Source organism: Scyliorhinus torazame, chromosome 8, assembly GCF_047496885.1.
Source record: "Scyliorhinus torazame isolate Kashiwa2021f chromosome 8, sScyTor2.1, whole genome shotgun sequence".
Classification (NCBI taxonomy): Eukaryota; Metazoa; Chordata; class Chondrichthyes; order Carcharhiniformes; family Scyliorhinidae; genus Scyliorhinus; species Scyliorhinus torazame.
The window spans coordinates 189,767,935-189,785,764 of NC_092714.1; the positions used below are offsets into that span (position 1 = coordinate 189,767,935).

Genomic DNA, 17,830 nt, shown 5'->3' on the forward strand with positions numbered 1-17,830 from the left:
CCAGGCTTTCCTGCTGGCGTGCTTCAGCTATTTAGCAGGGAATCCCTCTAAGTGCCGCCTCAGCGGAGAGAATCTCCCCGATGCCAAAAAAAGGGCAAAGTGCCACTGGATAGCTGGGTGTTTCTTAGCACTGCAGCAGTCAAGGAACATCCTGCTAAACGTACCGTTTGGCGGACTTTAACTTTAGTCAGTTGAATCGCATCGCTGTGGCAGGGCACTAAGAAACATTTAAGGCAATCAGGCAGAATTAATATGGTTTTCTGAAAGGAAAATCGTGTTAAACGTATTTATTGGAGTTCTTTGAAGGAGTCACATGTGCTGGATAAAGGGGAACCGGTGGATGTACTGTATTTCGATTTACAGAACTCATTTGATAAGATACCACATCAATGGTTATTATGGGAAATAAAAGGTGGGAACATATTGACAAAGATAGAAGATTGGCTAGCTAATAGGAAACAAAGGGTAGCCATAAATCTGTCTTTTTTGGTTGGAGGGATGCAACAAGTGGTGTATCACAAGGATCAGTGCTGGTGCCTCCAACTTTTACAATTTATATAAACAATGAAGGAACAAAAGGTATGGTTGCCAAATTTGCTGATGATACAAAGACACGTAGGAAAGTAAGTTGTTAAGAGGACATAAGAAGACTACTAGGGTACATAGATAGGTTAAGTGAGTGAGCAAAGATCATGAAAATGGAGCATAATGTGGGAAAATGTAAAATGATCAATTTTTGCAGGTTGAATAATAAAATAAGCATATTATTGAAATGGTGAACGTTTACAAGGCTCTAAGATTCAGAAGGATATGGATGAATCTCAAATGACTAGTACGCAGATACAGCAAGTAGTTAACAAAGTAGTTAGAATGTTATAATTTATTGTGAGGAAATTTAATAAAACGTAGGGAGTTTTTCCTTCAGTTGTACATAACACTGGTAAGACCACATCTGGAATATTGTGTACAGTATTGGTCTCCTTATTTAAGGAGGAATGTAAATGAATTATAAGCAGTTCGGAGAAGGTTTACTAGAGTAATATCAACGATGAGCAGGTTGTCTAATAATGAAAAATGAACAGGCTAGGCTTGCAGTCACTGGAGTTCAAAAGAGTAAGAGGTGACTTGGTGCGCCTTATCTTAAATCTATGCCCCCTGGTCATTAATCCCTCCACCAAGGGGAAACATTTCTTCCTGTCTACTCTATCTATGCCCCTCATAATTTTATACATCTCAATCATGTCCCTCTTTGGTCTTCTGTGCTCCAAGGAAAATAACCCCAGTCTATCCAATCTCTCTTCATAACTAAAGCTCTCCAGCACAGGCAACATCCTAGTAAGTTTACTCTGCACCCTTTCCAGTGCTGTCACATCCCTCCTATAATGTGGATTCCAGAACTGCACACAATATTTTAGCTGTGGCCGAACCAACGTTTTATACAGTTCCAGCATAACCTCCCTGCTCTTAAACTCTATTTTTCAGCTAATAAAGGCAAGTATACCATATGCCCTTTTAAACATTGTATCCACCTGCCTTGCTACTTTAAGGGACCAGTGTACATGCACACCAAGGTCCCTCTGATTCTTGGTGTTTCCCAGGGTCCTGCTGTTCATCATGTATTCCCTTGCCTTGTTTGTCACCTCACACCTATCTGGATTCGATTCCATTTGCCAGTGTTGTCCAGGGAACAATGTGACCCATAGGCCTCTTGATTGAGTTAAAGTATTTTATGCATACAAAATGAGGACATGACTGAATTAAAAGAGATCGGTTTGTAATTATTGTTTCTCATTGATGGATCCTGTATGATGTTATTCACCTGTTCAACATTTATCAGTGTGCTAGTTCAATAAAGCTCATTTGAAAATGTTATAATCCTGTACTTTTGCCAGCGTCATTATTTATCCTATTCAAATCTGAACTCTCGTAACAGTTCAAGTGTTACAGATGCTCCCACCTGACTCAGTAGAAAATATGTGTGAAAAATGAATCTCTTCAAAATCATAGTGGATGATACATGACTGGGCAATTCATTCATTCAATTTTAACAGCCCCTGCACACCTGAATTATCCAAGGAAGTTAAAAGTCTTCCCCATCCCACCCCTCCACCCATTGTGTCAGAAGACTGAGTTCTGGGAAAATTATAGTTAACCTCAAACTATTCAATCTTAAACAAATGTGAATTAGAGGGAATCTTGTTGTTGGGTAAGGTAAGAAGCATAATAGAAATATAATTGAGAGGAGACCTAATTGAGGTACATAAGAGGATAAAATATATTGACAAGGTAGGCGTAGAGCTGATGCTTCCTCTTGTGAGGTAATCTAGAATGAGAGGTCACAGTTTTTGGATAAGGGGTAGCAGGTTTAAAACAGGGATGAGGAAAAATTACTACTCTCAAAGAAGGGTCGTGAATCTGTGGAATTAACTACCCCAGAGTGCAGTGGATGCCGGGATATTGAATAAATTTAACGAGGAATTAGATAGATTTTTAATTAGTAATGTGTTGAAGGGTTATGGAGAACAGGCAGGAAAGTGGAGTTCAGTCCAAGAGGAGGTCAGCCACGATCGTATCGAATGGCGCAGCGGTCTCTCGGGGTTGAATTGCCTACTCCTGCTCCTAGTTCTTATGCAAATATCAATCAGGAGCTGTATTTAAGTGAAATTCTGTCTGAGAAATAAAAAAAACAAGTTTAGGGTTGGTGTTAGGAATCAATATTTTCACTAAAAAGTGCTCAGTATCTGAGGGGATCTCTCAGGTAGGACACTGGAGACTTACATTCTCAGTGCATTCAAAGTACGTTTGGATGGAACTGGTTAAGATGGGGGGAAAACATCTGAACTCCTCTCTATGCAATCGTTGTGATTTTCAATAAATCCAAATGCAAGCCACTGTGGTAACCTAGAGAAGATAAAGAAAGGGATTACATTTGGGTGCTCGTGATACATAGCTGCGAAGATGATGCAAGGATGTTGCAAAGGGATATAGAAATGAATGATTAATATGGCGTATGGAGTAAAATGTGGGGATGTCTGAGATTGTTCAGTTTGGCAGGAAGAATGGAAAAGCAGAATAGTTTTTAAAAGGAAAGAGACTAGTTAATGTTGTTCAGAGGGATTTGCATGTCCTTGTGCAAGAATCACAAAGATGGGCAGGTAGGTGGATTGGCCATGCAAACATTGCCTGTGAGTATCCAAAGATATGCAGGTTAGTGAATTGGCCAATCTAAAGTTGCCCCTGAGTGTCAAAAGATGTGCAGGTAAGGTGGGGTTACGGGGTTAAGAGAATAGGGTGGGGGAATGGGCCTAGGTAGGGTTGGTGTAAACTCAAAGGGCCAAATTGCCTCCTTCTGCACTGTAGGCATTCTATGGAGGGCGAATAAGGAGTTTAACAACTGGGACATTAGCCATTATTGCAAGAGGGTTGGTGTATAAAAGGAAGAATTGATCCAATTATATAGGGTTTCTATTGGGGTACGATGAACAGATTTGGCTTTCTTTACTTCAAGAAGGACATACTCGCCTCAGAGTGGGTGCAGCAAAGGTACACCAGATTGATTCCTGGCAAAAGAGGGTTTTCTATGAGGAGAGATTGAGTAGAATAGGCATCTATTCTCTGGAGTTCAGGAGAATGACAGGTGAATTGATTGAAACATAAAATTTTAGGAAGCTTGACCGGGTTGATACTGCCTCCCTTAGCTGAAGAGTCTGAAACAGGGCAATTATTGCGCCACTACCAAGGGTGCAGAAAAGATTTACAAGGATGCTGACAGAAATTGAGAATTTTAGCTATGAAGAAAGATTGGACAGGCTGGGTTTGTTTGCTTTGAAACTGAGGGGAAATTTAAATGAGACATAAATTTATCTTTATTTCTTTTTTTTTAAAATAACCGTGGCCAGTTTTAAACAGATAAATAAGTAATATATAAACAAAAACAAAAAACAAAACTAAATGGCAACTGCCTTGTCCAAAATAAATACTCTCCAAAAATACAATCCAACAATCCAATATACAATTACATATACCAAATACCTATACATATACAATAACATCCCTGAGAGTCTGTCTGATTCCTCCCCCCCCCCCCTCCCCCCTGGGTTACTGCTGTTATCTACTTCTTTTCCATTCCCTCTATCTTTCTGTGAGGTAGTCGACGAACGGTTGCCACCGCCTGGTGAACCCCTGAGCCGAACCCCTTAACACAAACTTAATCCGTTCTAACTTTATGAACCCTGCCATATCGTTTATCCAGGTCTCCACCCCGGGGGTTTGGCTTCCTTCCACATTAACAATATCCTGCGCCGGGCTACAAGGGACGTAAAGGCCAACACGTCAGCCTCTCTCGCCTCCTGCACTCCCGGCTCTTCTGCAACCCCAAATATAGCCAACCCCCAGCTTGGTTCGACCCGGACCCCCACCACCTTCGAAAGCACCTTTGCCACCCCCACCCAGAACCCCTGTAGTGCCGGGCATGACCAGAACATGTGGGTGTGATTCGCTGGGCCTCTCGAGCATCTCGCACACCTATCCTCTACCCAAAAAAATTTACTAAGCCGTGCTCCAGTCATATGCGCCCTATGTAGCACCTTAAATTGTATCAGGCTTAGCCTGGCACACGAAGACGATGAGTTTACCCTACGTAGGGCATCAGCCCACAGCCCCTCCTCAATCTCCTCCCCCAGTTCTTCTTCCCATTTCCCTTTCAGCTCATCTACCATGATCTCCCCCTCGTCCCTCATCTCCTTGTATATGTCCTCCACCTTGCCGTCCCCCACCCATGTTTCTGAGATCACTCTATCCTGAACTTCCTGCATCGGGAGCTGCGGGAATTCCCTCACCTGTTGCCTCGCAAAAGCCCTCAATTGCATATACCGAAATGCATTCCCTTGGGGCAACCCATATTTCTCCGTCAGCGCTCCCAGACTAGCAAACGTCCCATCTACAAATAGATCTCTTAATTGTACTACCCCAGCTCTTTGCCATGCTCCAAATCCCCCATCCATTCTCCCCGGAACGAACCTATGATTGTTTCTTATCGGGGACCGCACCAAAGCTCCCGTCCCTCCCCTATGCCGTCTCCACTGCCCCCAAATTTTCAATGTAGCCACCACCACCGGGCTTGTGGTGTATTTCTTTGGTGAGAACGGCAACGGCACCGTCACCATTGCTTGCAGGCTAGTCCCCCTGCAGGACGCCCTCTCCAATCTCTTCCACGCCGCTCCCTCCCCTTCTCCCATCCACTTACACACCATTGAAACATTGGCGGCCCAGTAGTACTCACTTAGGCTCGGTAGTGCCAGCCCCCCCCTGTCCCTACTACGCTGCAAGAATCCCCGCCTCACTCTCGGGGTCTTCCCAGCCCACACAAAACTCATAATGCTCTTCTCAATTCTTTTGAAAAAAGCCTTCGTGATCACCACCGGGAAGCACTGGAACACAAAACGGAATCTCGGGAGGACCACCATTTTAACCGCCTGCACCCTACCTGCCAATGACAGGGACACCATGTCCCATCTCTTGAAATCCTCCTCACTCTGTTCCACCAACCGTGTTAAATTAAGCCTATGTAATGTACCCCAATTCTTGGCTATCTGGATCCCCAGGTACCAGAAGTCCCTTGTTACCTTCCTCAACGGTAAATCCTCTATCTCTCTGCTCTGCTCTCCCGGATGCACCACAAATAGCTCACTTTTCCCCATGTTCAGTTTATACCCTGAAAAATCCCCAAACTCCCCAAGTATCCGCATTATCTCTGGCATCCCCTCCGCCGGGTCCGCCACATATAGCAACAAATCATCCGCATACAGAGATACCCGGTGTTCTTCTCCCCCCCTAAGTACTCCCCTCCACTTCCTGGAACCCCTCAGTGCCATGGCCAGGGGTTCAATCGCCAATGCAAACAATAACGGGAACAGAGGACATCCCTGCCTCGTCCCTCTATGGAGCCGAAAATAGTCAGACCCCGGTCCATTCGTGACCACGCTCGCCATCGGGGCCCTATACAGCAACTGTACCCACCTGATATACCCGTCCCCAAAGCCAAATCTCCTCAACACCTCCCACAAATAATCCCACTCCACTCTATCAAATGCTTTCTCGGCATCCATCGCCACCACTATCTCCGCTTCCCCCTCTGGTGGGGGCATCATCATTACCCCTAGCAGCCTCCGTATATTTGTATTTAGCTGTCTCCCCTTCACAAACCCAGTTTGGTCCTCATGGACCACCCCCGGGACACAATCCTCGATCCTCATTGCCATTACCTTGGCCAGAATCTTAGCATCCACATTCAGGAGGGAAATGGGCCTGTATGACCCGCATTGCAGCGGGTCTTTTTCCTTCTTTAGGAGGAGCGATATCGTTGCCTCTGACATAGTCGGGGGCAGCTGCCCCCTTTCCCTCGCCTCATTAAAGGTTCTCATCAGTAGCGGGGCCAGCAAGTCCAAATATTTCTTATAGAATTCAACTGGGAATCCGTCTGGTCCCAGGGCCTTCCCCGCCTGCATGCTTCCAATCCCTTTCACTACTTCCTCCGTCTCAATCTGTGCACCCAGCCCCACTCTCTCCTGTTCCTCCACCTTAGGAAATTCCAGCTGATCCAGAAAGCACATCATTCTCTCCTTCCCGTCCGGGGGCTGCGCTTCATATAATCTTTCATAAAATGCCTTGAACACTCCATTCACTCTCTCCACTCCCCGCTCCATCTCTCCCTCCTCATCTCTCACCCCCCCTATCTCCCTCGCTGCTCCCCTTTTCCTCAGTTGGTGGGCCAACAACCTACTCGCCTTCTCCCCATATTCGTACTGTACACCCTGTGCCTTCCTCCATTGTGCCTCTGCCTTACCCGTAGTCAACAAGTCAAATTCTACATGTAGCCTTTGCCTTTCCCTGTATAGTCCCTCCTCCGGTGCCTCCGTGTATTGTCTGTCCACCCTCAGCAGTTCTTTCAACAACCGCTCCCTTTCCCTACCCTCCTGCTTTCCTTTATGTGCCCTAATAGATATCAGCTCCCCTCTAACCACTGCCTTCAGTGCCTCCCAGACCACTCCCACCTGTACCTCCCCATTATCATTAATTTCCAAGTACCTTTCAATACACCCCCTCACCCTTAAACACACCCCCTCATCTGCCAATAATCCCATGTCCATTCTCCAGGGTGGAAGCTGTTGTTTTTCTTCCCCTATCTCCAGGTCCACCCAGTGTGGAGCATGATCCGAGATGGCTATAGCTGTGTACTCCGTCCCCATCACCTTTGGGATCAGTGCCCTTCCCAAAACAAAAAAATCTATTCGTGAAAATACTTTATGTACATAGGAGAAAAACGAAAACTCCTTACTCCTAGGTCTACTAAATCTCCAGGGATCTACTCCTCCCATCTGCACCATAAAATCCTTAAGCACCCTAGCTGCAGCCAGCCTCCTTCCGGTCCTGGACCTCGATCTGTCCAGCCCTGGGTCCAGCACCGTATTAAAGTCTCCACCCATTACCAACTTCCCCACTTCTAGGTCCGGGATTCGTCCTAACATACGCCTCATAAAATTGGCATCATCCCAGTTCGGGGCATACACGTTCACTAATACCACCGCCTCCCCTTGCAGTTTGCCACTCACCATCACGTATCTGCCCCCACTATCCGCCACTATAGTCTTTGCCTCAAACATTACCCGCTTCCCCACTAGTATGGCCACCCCCCTGTTTTTTGCATCTAGCCCCGAATGAAACACCTGCCCACCCATCCTTTGCGAAGTCTAACCTGGACTTACCCCCCCCCCCCCCCTTGACGACTAGCCATTTCTTTTTTCAACCCAGCTCCTCACCCGGTTCCCACGTAGCTGTATCCCCCCCAGGCGGCGCCCACCCGCCCCGACCCCCCCCTCCCATACCAGCTCCCCCTTCTCCCCAGCAGCAGCAACCCAGTTAACCCCCCCCCCCGCTAGATCCCAAGCTAGCGTAATTGCACCCCCCATGTTGCTCCCAGAAGTCAGCAAACTCTGGCCGACCTCGGCTTCCTCCCGTGACCTCGGCTCACACTGTGCGAGGCCCCCTCCTTCCTGCTTCCCTGTTCCCGCCATGATTACCATAGCGCGGCAACAAAGCCCGCGCTTCCCCCTTTGGCCCCGCCCCCAATGGCCGGCGCCCACAGCTCCTCATCCTCCCTCACCTCCTCCCCCACGACATGGGGAAGAGAGAGAAGTTACAGGGTCGCAGGTTTAACAATCTGGGAAGTCCTCTCTTCCCCCTTTTCCCCCCTTCATCCTACAAATTCACCCCCCCCATTTTTGTCCCAAACGTTCTTTTTCTGGCCCGCTCACTCCAGCTTCTCCTCGACAATAAATGTCCACGCCTCATCTGCCGTTTCGAAATAGTGGTGTTTGCCTAGATGTGTGACCCACAGTCTTGCCGGTTGCAATATTCCGAATTTGACCTTCTTTTTATGCAACACCGCCTTGGCCCGATTAAAGCTTGCCCTCCTTCTCGCCACCTCCGCACTCCAATCTTGATACACGCGGATCACCGCATTCTCCCACCTACTGTTCCGAGTTTTCTTGGCCCATCTGAGGACCATCTCTCTGTCCTTGTATCGGAGAAATCTCACAACTATTGCTCGAGGAATTTCTCCAGTCCTCGGTCTTCGCGGCATAACCTGATAGGCTCCCTCCACCTCCAGCGGACCCGTCGGGGCCTCCGATCCCATTAACGAATGCAGCATCGTGCTCACATATGCCCCGACGTCCGCCCCTTCTGCACCTTCAGGAAGACCAAGAATCCTTAAGTTCTTCCTCCTAGCATTGTTCTCCAGCACCTCCAGCCTTTCCACACAACTTTTGTGTTGTGCCTCGTGGATCTCCGTTTTCACCACCAGGCCCTGTATGTCGTCCTCATTCTCAGCAGCCTTTGCCTTCACGACCCGAAGCTCCTGTTCCTGGGTCTTTTGCTCCTCCTTTAGCCCCTCAATCGCTTGTAATATCGGGGCCAACAGCTCCTTCTTCATCTCCTTTTTGAGTTCATCTACGCAACGCTGCAGGAACTCTTGTTGGTCAGGGCCCCATATTAAACTGCCTCCTTCCGACGCCATCTTGCTTTGTGCCTGCCTTCCTGGCTGCTGCTCTTGAGGATCCACCGCAATCCGGCTACTTTCCTCTCTTTTTTCCATCCGTGTCCAGGGGGGATTCCCTTCTGGATTACCGCACAGTGTTATTTGCCGTTAAAATTGCCGATGGGGCTCCTATTAAGAGCCCAAAAGTCCGTTCCACCGGGAGCTGCCGAAACGTGCGACTTAGCTGGTCATCGCCGCACCCGGAAGTCCAGGCATAAATTTATGAGCGACATAGATAGGGTGACTAGGAAGAATCTATTTCCATTAGCAGAGTGGTGAATAAACAGGGGTATTCATTTAAAGTACTTGGTAGAAGGGTTAGAGGGGAGTTAAGGAGTATTTTGTTTTCAGGCAGAGGATGGTGAGGTCTGGCATTCGATGTCTGAAAGGCTGATCGAGGCAGAAACCCTCATCACCATTATAAAACACTTGGACATGCAGTTGAGCTGCCATAACTACAGAGCTATGGGCCAAGAGCTGGAAGGTGGGATTAGGCCAGACAACCCATTGTCAAATGGCACAGGCACTATGGGACAAATGATCTCTCTCTGTGCTGCAAATCTTTGTATGTTTCTAATCTTAGGTCTGCAGGTTAGGACCAAAATGAGGCGAAATCTCTTCAGTCAAAGCACTGCGAATTTTTGGAATGTTCTACCTCAGAGGGTTATGGATACTCAGTCACTGAGGATATTCAAGACTGAGGTTTATAATTATACATGAAGATAATGTGGTAATGTGGAGTTGATGTGGATCTGGTTTGATCTTACTGAATGACAGAACAAGATTGCTGAGCTATAAAGCCTACTTCTTTCTGCTCCTATTTCTTAAGTTTCTGTTTATATAGAGCCTTTCACGATGTTGCAAAACACTTCACAGCTAATGAAATACTTTTAAATTGTGGTCACTGCTGGCAATGTAGGAAATGTGGCAGTCGATGTGTCACATAGCCAGCAATCTGCTAATGACCAAAAGAAAAAATGCTGGAATATCTCAGCAGATCTGGCAGCATCTTTAGGGAGAGGAAAGAGCTAATGTTTGCTTCCCCCTTCACCCCTTTTTCTCATTTTATCTCTCTCCCACCCATGTCCCCCTTCCCCCCACACCTACATCTGTCTGATTTTAGTTTCTCTGCTGTTTGGCCTTTCACACCTTTTATTCTCTCTGGGGATCGCCATTACCAATCTTTTCCCTTGGTTTCTGTGGTTATGACTCATCGTTCATTCCCACTTTCTATGCTTTTTAGCTTTGACAAAGGGTTATCTGTACTCGAAACGTTAGCTCTTTTCTCTCCCTACAAATGCTGCCAGACCTGCTGAGATTTTCCAGCATTTTCTTTTTTGGTTTCAGATTGCAGCATCCGCAGTAATTTGCTTTTAATCTGCTAATGACCGTCTACAAGATAATGACCCTATCTTTTTAAGTGATACTGGTTCGGGGATAAATATTGGTCAAACCTCCAGAGAAAATTCCAAAATCTTACGATTTAGATGTGAGTTGTCTTTTGTGACAGTGGAGGAGTATTCTACCTAAGATCTTCCCGATTAGTTGAGGTTGTAAGCTACCAGACAAGGTCTTGTCAATATCTAAAGTAAGACTCGCTGTTTGGGATGTGTAATTATAGTATCAACAATGTTCCTTCGGTATACGAGAGAGACTATCACTTAGGGGGCTATCTTATCTTTAACTGCAGCTAAATCTTTCTTATTCTGAGAGCCGGGTATGGGTAAGTCATCCTCCATTAGCCTCAGAGGTGAGAACATGATGAGCCTTAGTTAAATGTCACACTTATTTATGAAAATAGACACGGATCTGTATGGTAAAATATATACGCAATTTATTTAAAGAATAAGGGTAATACAAGTTTTTAGTAAATTATACAGTTCGGCAAATACAGGATATAGATGAGTTAGCCCTTGAATTCCCTAACTACATAGTTACCTAAGCTATGAACAATTCACACTTACAGCGGCTAGTAGTCTCGGAATTCAATACTCAACCAAGAGCAGAACTCTACGAGTCGAGATAAAGGCAGTGGCTCAGCAATCTTCTAAACAGCTCTTGAAGCGATTGCCTCCGCAGCATTTTGCTTAAACTTTTATAGGATTTTTACTTAGGGAGTTCTAGGGAGGTTTTAGCAGACCTCTGCTTCTGAAGATGCTGGATTAACACCCCAACAGACATTTCTAGACAAACAGAAGCCTCCCGTAGTTGGCAAGGCCACTAGACAAGGCCACTAGACTAATAAGCTCACTGCAGCTGGGCATCTACAAAGGTAATGTCTGCAGTACTTGTTGAAAGACATTATTGCGATAAGTAGCATCAATTTTATGGTTTACAAGAAATACATGGCTTCATCTGTTTTTAATATAGAGTTAACACATGATTTAATATAAAGTCAGTTCTGGTGAGTAGCGTGGATACCGCCACATCCTCCTCTTGAGCGAAATATTTTTCTTGATGAATGTCCTTCTTTGTTGCATTCATTTTTTCCTTCCAATTGTTTGGAAAAGAGTTGATTCTGCCACCTGTCTTTCATGGGTGTTTTTCCCATGATATATGCTTCTGATTTCCGAATAGGCGGTTTAGTCCACCTTTTGAGGGTCCATAATAAGAGCAGGTAACAACAGAATCCCAAGAGGAGTTTTGCTTCGTAATTTGTCCTCATGTTGCGTGTGATTCTGGGATTAGTGTTACGGGCAGTTTTCTTTTAGCAAGATATGGACTGTGGGTATTTTGTCTAGGAAATGGGTTTCTGTTTCGGATGTACAGTAATCTAAGGTTAACGCATTCAATAATAAGGTTACAGATTCCTGTTATAAGGCAAGCTATTCCTAATGTTTTTAATGCTAATTAGGATTGAGATCGTAGATTATACAAGAGTAATGAGCATGGTCTTTCTCCATAGGCTGAGTATCCTCCAAGTATATGGAGACATAGCCAGGTTGGCCATCTGGAAAGATAAGGTAGGTCTAGTCAGTTAGAGTTGGTGTCTAGGTGGGGTAAGTCCCATCTATGAAATGAAATGAAATGAAAATCGCTTATTGTCACGAGTAGGCCTCAATGAAGTTACTGTGAAAAGCCCCTAGTCGCCACATTCTGGCACCTGTTCGGGAAGGCTGGTACGGGAATCGAACCATGCTGCTGGCCTGCCTTGGTCTGCTTTAAAAGCCAGCGATTTAGCCCAGTGTGCTAAACCAGCCCCTATCCTATCTCTGGGCGACATCACTACTTGCTTATCTCATTACTGTTTTCTGCAGCGCTCTAAGTCCATTCGGCCAGTTCCTTGCAGCAGGTTTTCTTTGTTTTTTACCCAATCAGCAAAAGTCTGTTTGATGACCTGGGGTCGTTCAGGTAGGTTTGGTAAGTACTCACCTGGAGTTGAGAATGACCATACATGGTTAATTTGGCTATTTTCATCTGGCGTATTTTTGGGGTATCCAATTGCCATGGACCAAATCCAATTTCGTGACTTACTTCGTCACAGACCATTTTCAGCATAAGGTTGGAAAATTTGGCTTCTGTGTGCTCGTAGGCCGAGGGGTATGGGGTCTGGTTTTGTCCCCATCCATGACACAGGGAGAATTTCTTGAATCCTTTCTTAAATTGATCAATTCATCTTTTCTCATCTCGGGTGTCCTTGGCATAGAGGATATTTTCCCATTCTGAGATGACTGAAAATATCTCTTGGGTATCAGTTTTGGGTATCAGCTTGTATTATTATTTTCTGGACGTCTTCTTGTCCTCTGAGGGACACTATCCTTCCTAGGCAGACCATCCATCCATCATCTTTTGGGTAGGTCATACGGAAGGTTTCTGTCTGTAGGAGCTCCGCTAGTGTCATGGTATTTGGGTATATATGCCTGGTTTGGAGGCAGTCGGCATATCCTCCTGCCCAGATTGTACATATTGGATTGAATGGGGTTTGCTGACCTGTTTCTTTTTCCATGGTCAGTATTTTGAGGGCTTGTTCAGGGGTACATCCGAATTGAGGTGCTATTTTATAAGAAGTTAATTTCAGGATTATCTTTTCTGCCAGCCTAGAGTCGGCTTCATAGTTGCCAGGTGCTTGGGGATCTGAGATTATTGGGTCGGAGGACCTTGGTTCATAGTTAAAATGGATTTCTATTTCCATATTAAGTTCCCATGCTTGGATCAAACAGTGCAGATAAATGGGAGAGTACTTCCAGTAAATATTCTGATTGGAACAGGTTACACACTGGAATTGTGTAAGGTGCCTTTGCTTCATGGGGTGATTGTGGGCAAAGATAGGCATTCCTGTGGATAGATTACAATGGCTAGTTTGGGCTTTCAGTAAGTCCTTGCTCATAAGTCCTTTCAAAAGGGTTTCTTCTGGTCACTCTGGGATGTAAGGGCAAGTATAGGAATGAGAAGTTTCTCCTTTCATTACTCCAACATGGAACTGCACTTTGTTGCAAGTGAAGGTGCCATTGTTAGATCTACAAAAGGTTAATGTGTCTCTATGTCCAGGGTCGTTATTCAGGTTTTCCAGGTGGTGCGTACAGAAGTTGAAATTTAGATGATCATCCATTGGCGTGGTCATCAAGATGCAAGAGGTCCAGTCTTCGGTCCAGCGTGGGTATAGGAATTGGTATATCAATTCTCCGCATAAGGGGGCGCGATGCTCAAGCAATAATTGTTGCAGCTTTCGCAAACTATAGAGGGTCTCTTGTCTTTGTTGATCGGTTTGGATTGAGTAGTATTGATTGGCTGAGCCCCATTGTTGGAGGACGGTGCAGTAGGGGGAGCAGAAGTTTGGATTGTCAGACATGATGGTTTGTAGATTTGTTTTTGGTTGGTCTTCTGCTTTGGTTCAAGTTTTGGCTTTGGCAGTTGGGGCCAATCTAGTATTGTTAAGGCGCAATATAATTAGGGTAAGAGGTATAAAGGCAAAAGCCACAATATATCCTCCTTTAATTATTTCAAAATTCTTTGTTCATAAGGCATAAGGCAATGGAGAATACAAGATTGGGAAAGTGTTAAGTTAGGTCAATACTATATATTGGGAAAGTTTTTACAGGAAGGTGAGGCAGACTAGGGGGACATAATCCGTAGGTCAAATCCGCAAATTGCTGGCAATGTCCTCCTCTTGGCCACCTGGACTGCTGAGCAGACCGGTGGAAATACTAGTGTCCAGGGAACCAAAAAGAAAAAGAAAAAGGAGAAGTGGAAGGGTCGTAAAAACTGTTCTTTCGTCTTATATCTTTCTTTCTTTTTGTCAGAGAGACAACAATGATATCAATGTCTTCTAGTCCCGGAATTACATCCAGTCCAAGCCCAATTCCAGGCTCTTCCCTCAGCGAAGAGGCACGATTATCTGTCACTAAAGCAGAAGCAGAAACCACGTCGCGTGGTCTCCTGTACCAGCGTTAGTATTTAGTGAAAGCTTGACAACAGCTTCTTCATATATTTCCGGTAATGACGGGGAAGAGAAGAAAGATTGGAAAGTGAATTATTGAATTATGTCCTCGTCTCTTTTTTGGTATTGATCCATAATTGTCAATTATCTATTGGGGCGACGGAAACGTATGAGTACTATGCCTCCAACCCCAATTGAAGCATATTTTAGGTATTTTCCCAGTCCTAACATATCGCCAAACCAGTGAAGCATTCTGGAGGCCGTGTTGACGGCGAAGTCAATAATAGAGGAGAATGCACCTGGTAGTCTCGGGATGGTGTTTTTCATGGTCTCGCCGAATGCAGTAAAGAATTCTCTCATGGCTCCCGTATATTGTCGAAGTGTCTGATGCATGATCAATGACCACTAAAGCGAGGTTGTAGTCCAACTGAAGGCTTTAATAAGCTAGATCTTTCCCCCAGCAGCTCAGGTACAGAATGAAGGCTGCTGGGGCGGCACATGCTCTTATACCCCGCCTAGCAGGGCGGAGCTACCATACATCTTAACCAATAGAAAGCATACAGTTTCCACCAATGGTGCTCCAGCATTCCAGGTACCATAATACCTCTACTACCACATTCACCCCCTGTTAAAAAGAGTCCGGTGGGGCTGGTGGCCTGATACTACAAACATGGCAATACGGTAGAATTAGTTATGGAGGTACAATGGGATGAGAGAAGAACTAGCTAAGGTAGACTGGGAGCAAAGACTTTATGGTGAAACAGTTGAGGAACAGTGGAGAACCTTCCAAGCGATTTTTCACAGTGCTCAGCAAAGGTTTATACCAACAAAAAGGAAGGACGGTAGAAGGAGGAAAAATCGACCGTGGATATCTAAGGAAATAAGGGAGAGTATCAAATGGAAGGAAAAAGCATACAAAGTAGCAAAGATTAGTGGGAGATTAGAGGACAGGGAAATCTTTAGGGAGCAACAGAAAGCGACTAAAAAAGCTACAAAGAAGAGGAAGATAGATTGTGACAATAAACTTGCTCAGAATATAAAAACAGATAGTAAAAGTTTCTACAAATATATAAAACAAAAAAGAGTGGCTAAGGTAAATATTGGTCCTTTAGAGGATGAGAAGGGAGATTTAATAATGGGAGATGAGGAAATGGCTGAGGAACTGAACAGGTTTTTTGGGTCGGTCTTCACAGCGGAAGACACAAATAACATGCCAGTGACTGATGGAAATGAGGCTATGACAGGTGAGGACCTTGAGAGGATTGTTATCACTAAGGAGGTAGTGATGGGCAAGCTAATGGGGCTAAAGGCAGACACATCACCTGGCCCTGATGGAATGCATCCCAGAGTGCTAAAAGAGATGGCTAGGGAAATTGGAAATGCACTAGTGATATTTACCAAAATTCACTAGACTCTGGGGTGGTCCCAGCGGATTGGAAATTAGCAAACGTGACACCACTGTTTAAAAAAGGAGGTAGGCAGAAAGCGGGTAATTATAGGCCAGTGAGCTTAATTTCGGTAATAGGGAAGATGCTGGAATCTATCATCAAGGAAGAAATAGTGAGGCATCTGGATGGAAATTGTCCCATTGGGCAGACGCAGCATGGGTTCATAAAGGACAGGTCATGCCTAATTAATTTAGTGGAATTTTTTGAGGACATTACCAGTGCGGTAGATAACGGGGAGCCAATGGATGTGGTATATCTGGATTTCCAGAAAGCCTTTGACAAGGTGCCACACAAAAGTTTGCTGCATAAGATAAAGATGCATGGCATTAAGGGGAAAGTAGTAGCATGGATAGAGGATTGGTTAATTAATAGAAAGCAAAGAGTGGAGATTAATGGGTGTTTCTCTGGTTGGCAATCAGTAGCTAGTGGTGTCCCTCAGGGATCAGTGTTGGGCCGACAATTGTTCACAATTTACATAGATGATTTGGAGTTGGGGACCAAGGGCAATGTGTCCACGTTTGCAGACGACACTAAGATGAGTGGGAAAGCAAAAAGTGCAGAGGATACTGGAAGTCTGCAGAGGGATTTGGATAGGCTAAGTGAATGGGCTAGGATCTGGCAGATGGAATACAATGTTGACAAATGTGAGGTTATCCATTTTGGTAGGAATAACAGCAAAAGGGATTATTATTTAAATGATAAAATATTAAAACATGCTGCTGTGCAGAGAGACAGGCGCAACAGGTGATTAAGAAGGCAAATGGAATTTTGTCCTTTATTGCTAGAAGCATGGAGTTTAAGACTAGGGAGGTTATGCTGCAATTGTATAAGGTGTTAGTGAGGCCACACCTGGAGTATTGTGTTCAGTTTTGGTCTCCTTACTTGAGAAAGGATGTACTGGCACTGGAGGTGTGCAGAGGAGATTCACTAGGTTAATCCCAGAGCTGAAGGGGTTGGATTGCGAGGAGAGGTTGAGAAGACTGGGACTGTACTCGTTGGAATTTAGAAGGATGAGGGGGGATCTTATAGAAACATATAAAATTATGAAGGGAATAGGTAGGATAGATGCGGGCAGGTTGTTTCCACTGGCGGGTGAAAGCAGAACTAGGGGGCATAGCCTCAAAATAAGGGGAAGTAGATTTAGGACTGAGTTTAGGAGGAACTTCTTCACCCAAAGGGTTGTGAATCTATGGAATTCCTTGCCCAGTGAAGCAGTTGAGGCTCGTTCATTAAATGTTTTTAAGATAAAGATAGATAGTTTTTTGTGAAGAATAAAGGGATTAAGGGTTCTGGTGTTCAGGCCGGAAAGTGGAGCTGAGTCCACAAAAGATCAGCCATGATCTCATTGAATGGCGGAGCAGGCTCGAGGGGCCAGATGGCCTACTCCTTCTCCTAGTTCTTATGTTCTTATGTACCGTAATACCTCCGTACAGCGTTTTGTAACTATTTACAATTCTAATAACTATTTACAATTGATGATTTAAATTTACAATTTACAATTTAAAATGAAGCAATCAGTCGATCCTGGTCGTCCTCTGTGATCATCGGAGCTTCGGTGGTGACTGCGGTGGAGGCTCAGGTGTCTGTGACTCCGGGAGCGTGGCTTCGATCTCCATGGCAGCTTCGACACCCCTAGATGGCGCTGGTGGGGAAAACGGTTGACCTGGGAAGGGAGCGCCTGCGGGGTGCGTCGGTGGGTGGGGGGGCCTAGACGGGGCCGGCGGAAGGACCGATCCTCCTGTAAGGTGTCTTGGTGGAGGGGAGGTTGGGACAGGTGGCTGGGGTGTGCGTGGGGCTCCGGCGGGCACCAGGTCTCGTAGGGAGACTGTATCTTGTCGGCCGTAGGCAGACTGGGGGCTTAGCGTGGAGAAGATGGACCCTCTCGACCAACGGGTCCGACTTGTGCGC

At 45.4% G+C, this 17,830-nt stretch overlaps 1 protein-coding gene across 1 annotated transcript in view; it reads left to right on the forward strand.

Annotated features, from left to right (window-relative positions):
* The window catches only part of LOC140428898 (zinc finger protein 335-like), a 267,142-nt gene that overhangs the window by 52,735 nt on the left and 196,577 nt on the right, over positions 1 to 17,830 (forward strand). The window contains exon 15 of the mRNA XM_072515545.1: positions 14,338 to 14,483. Within this exon, the coding sequence (XP_072371646.1) occupies positions 14,338 to 14,483 (146 nt within the window). The remainder of the gene's footprint in view (positions 1 to 14,337; positions 14,484 to 17,830) is intronic.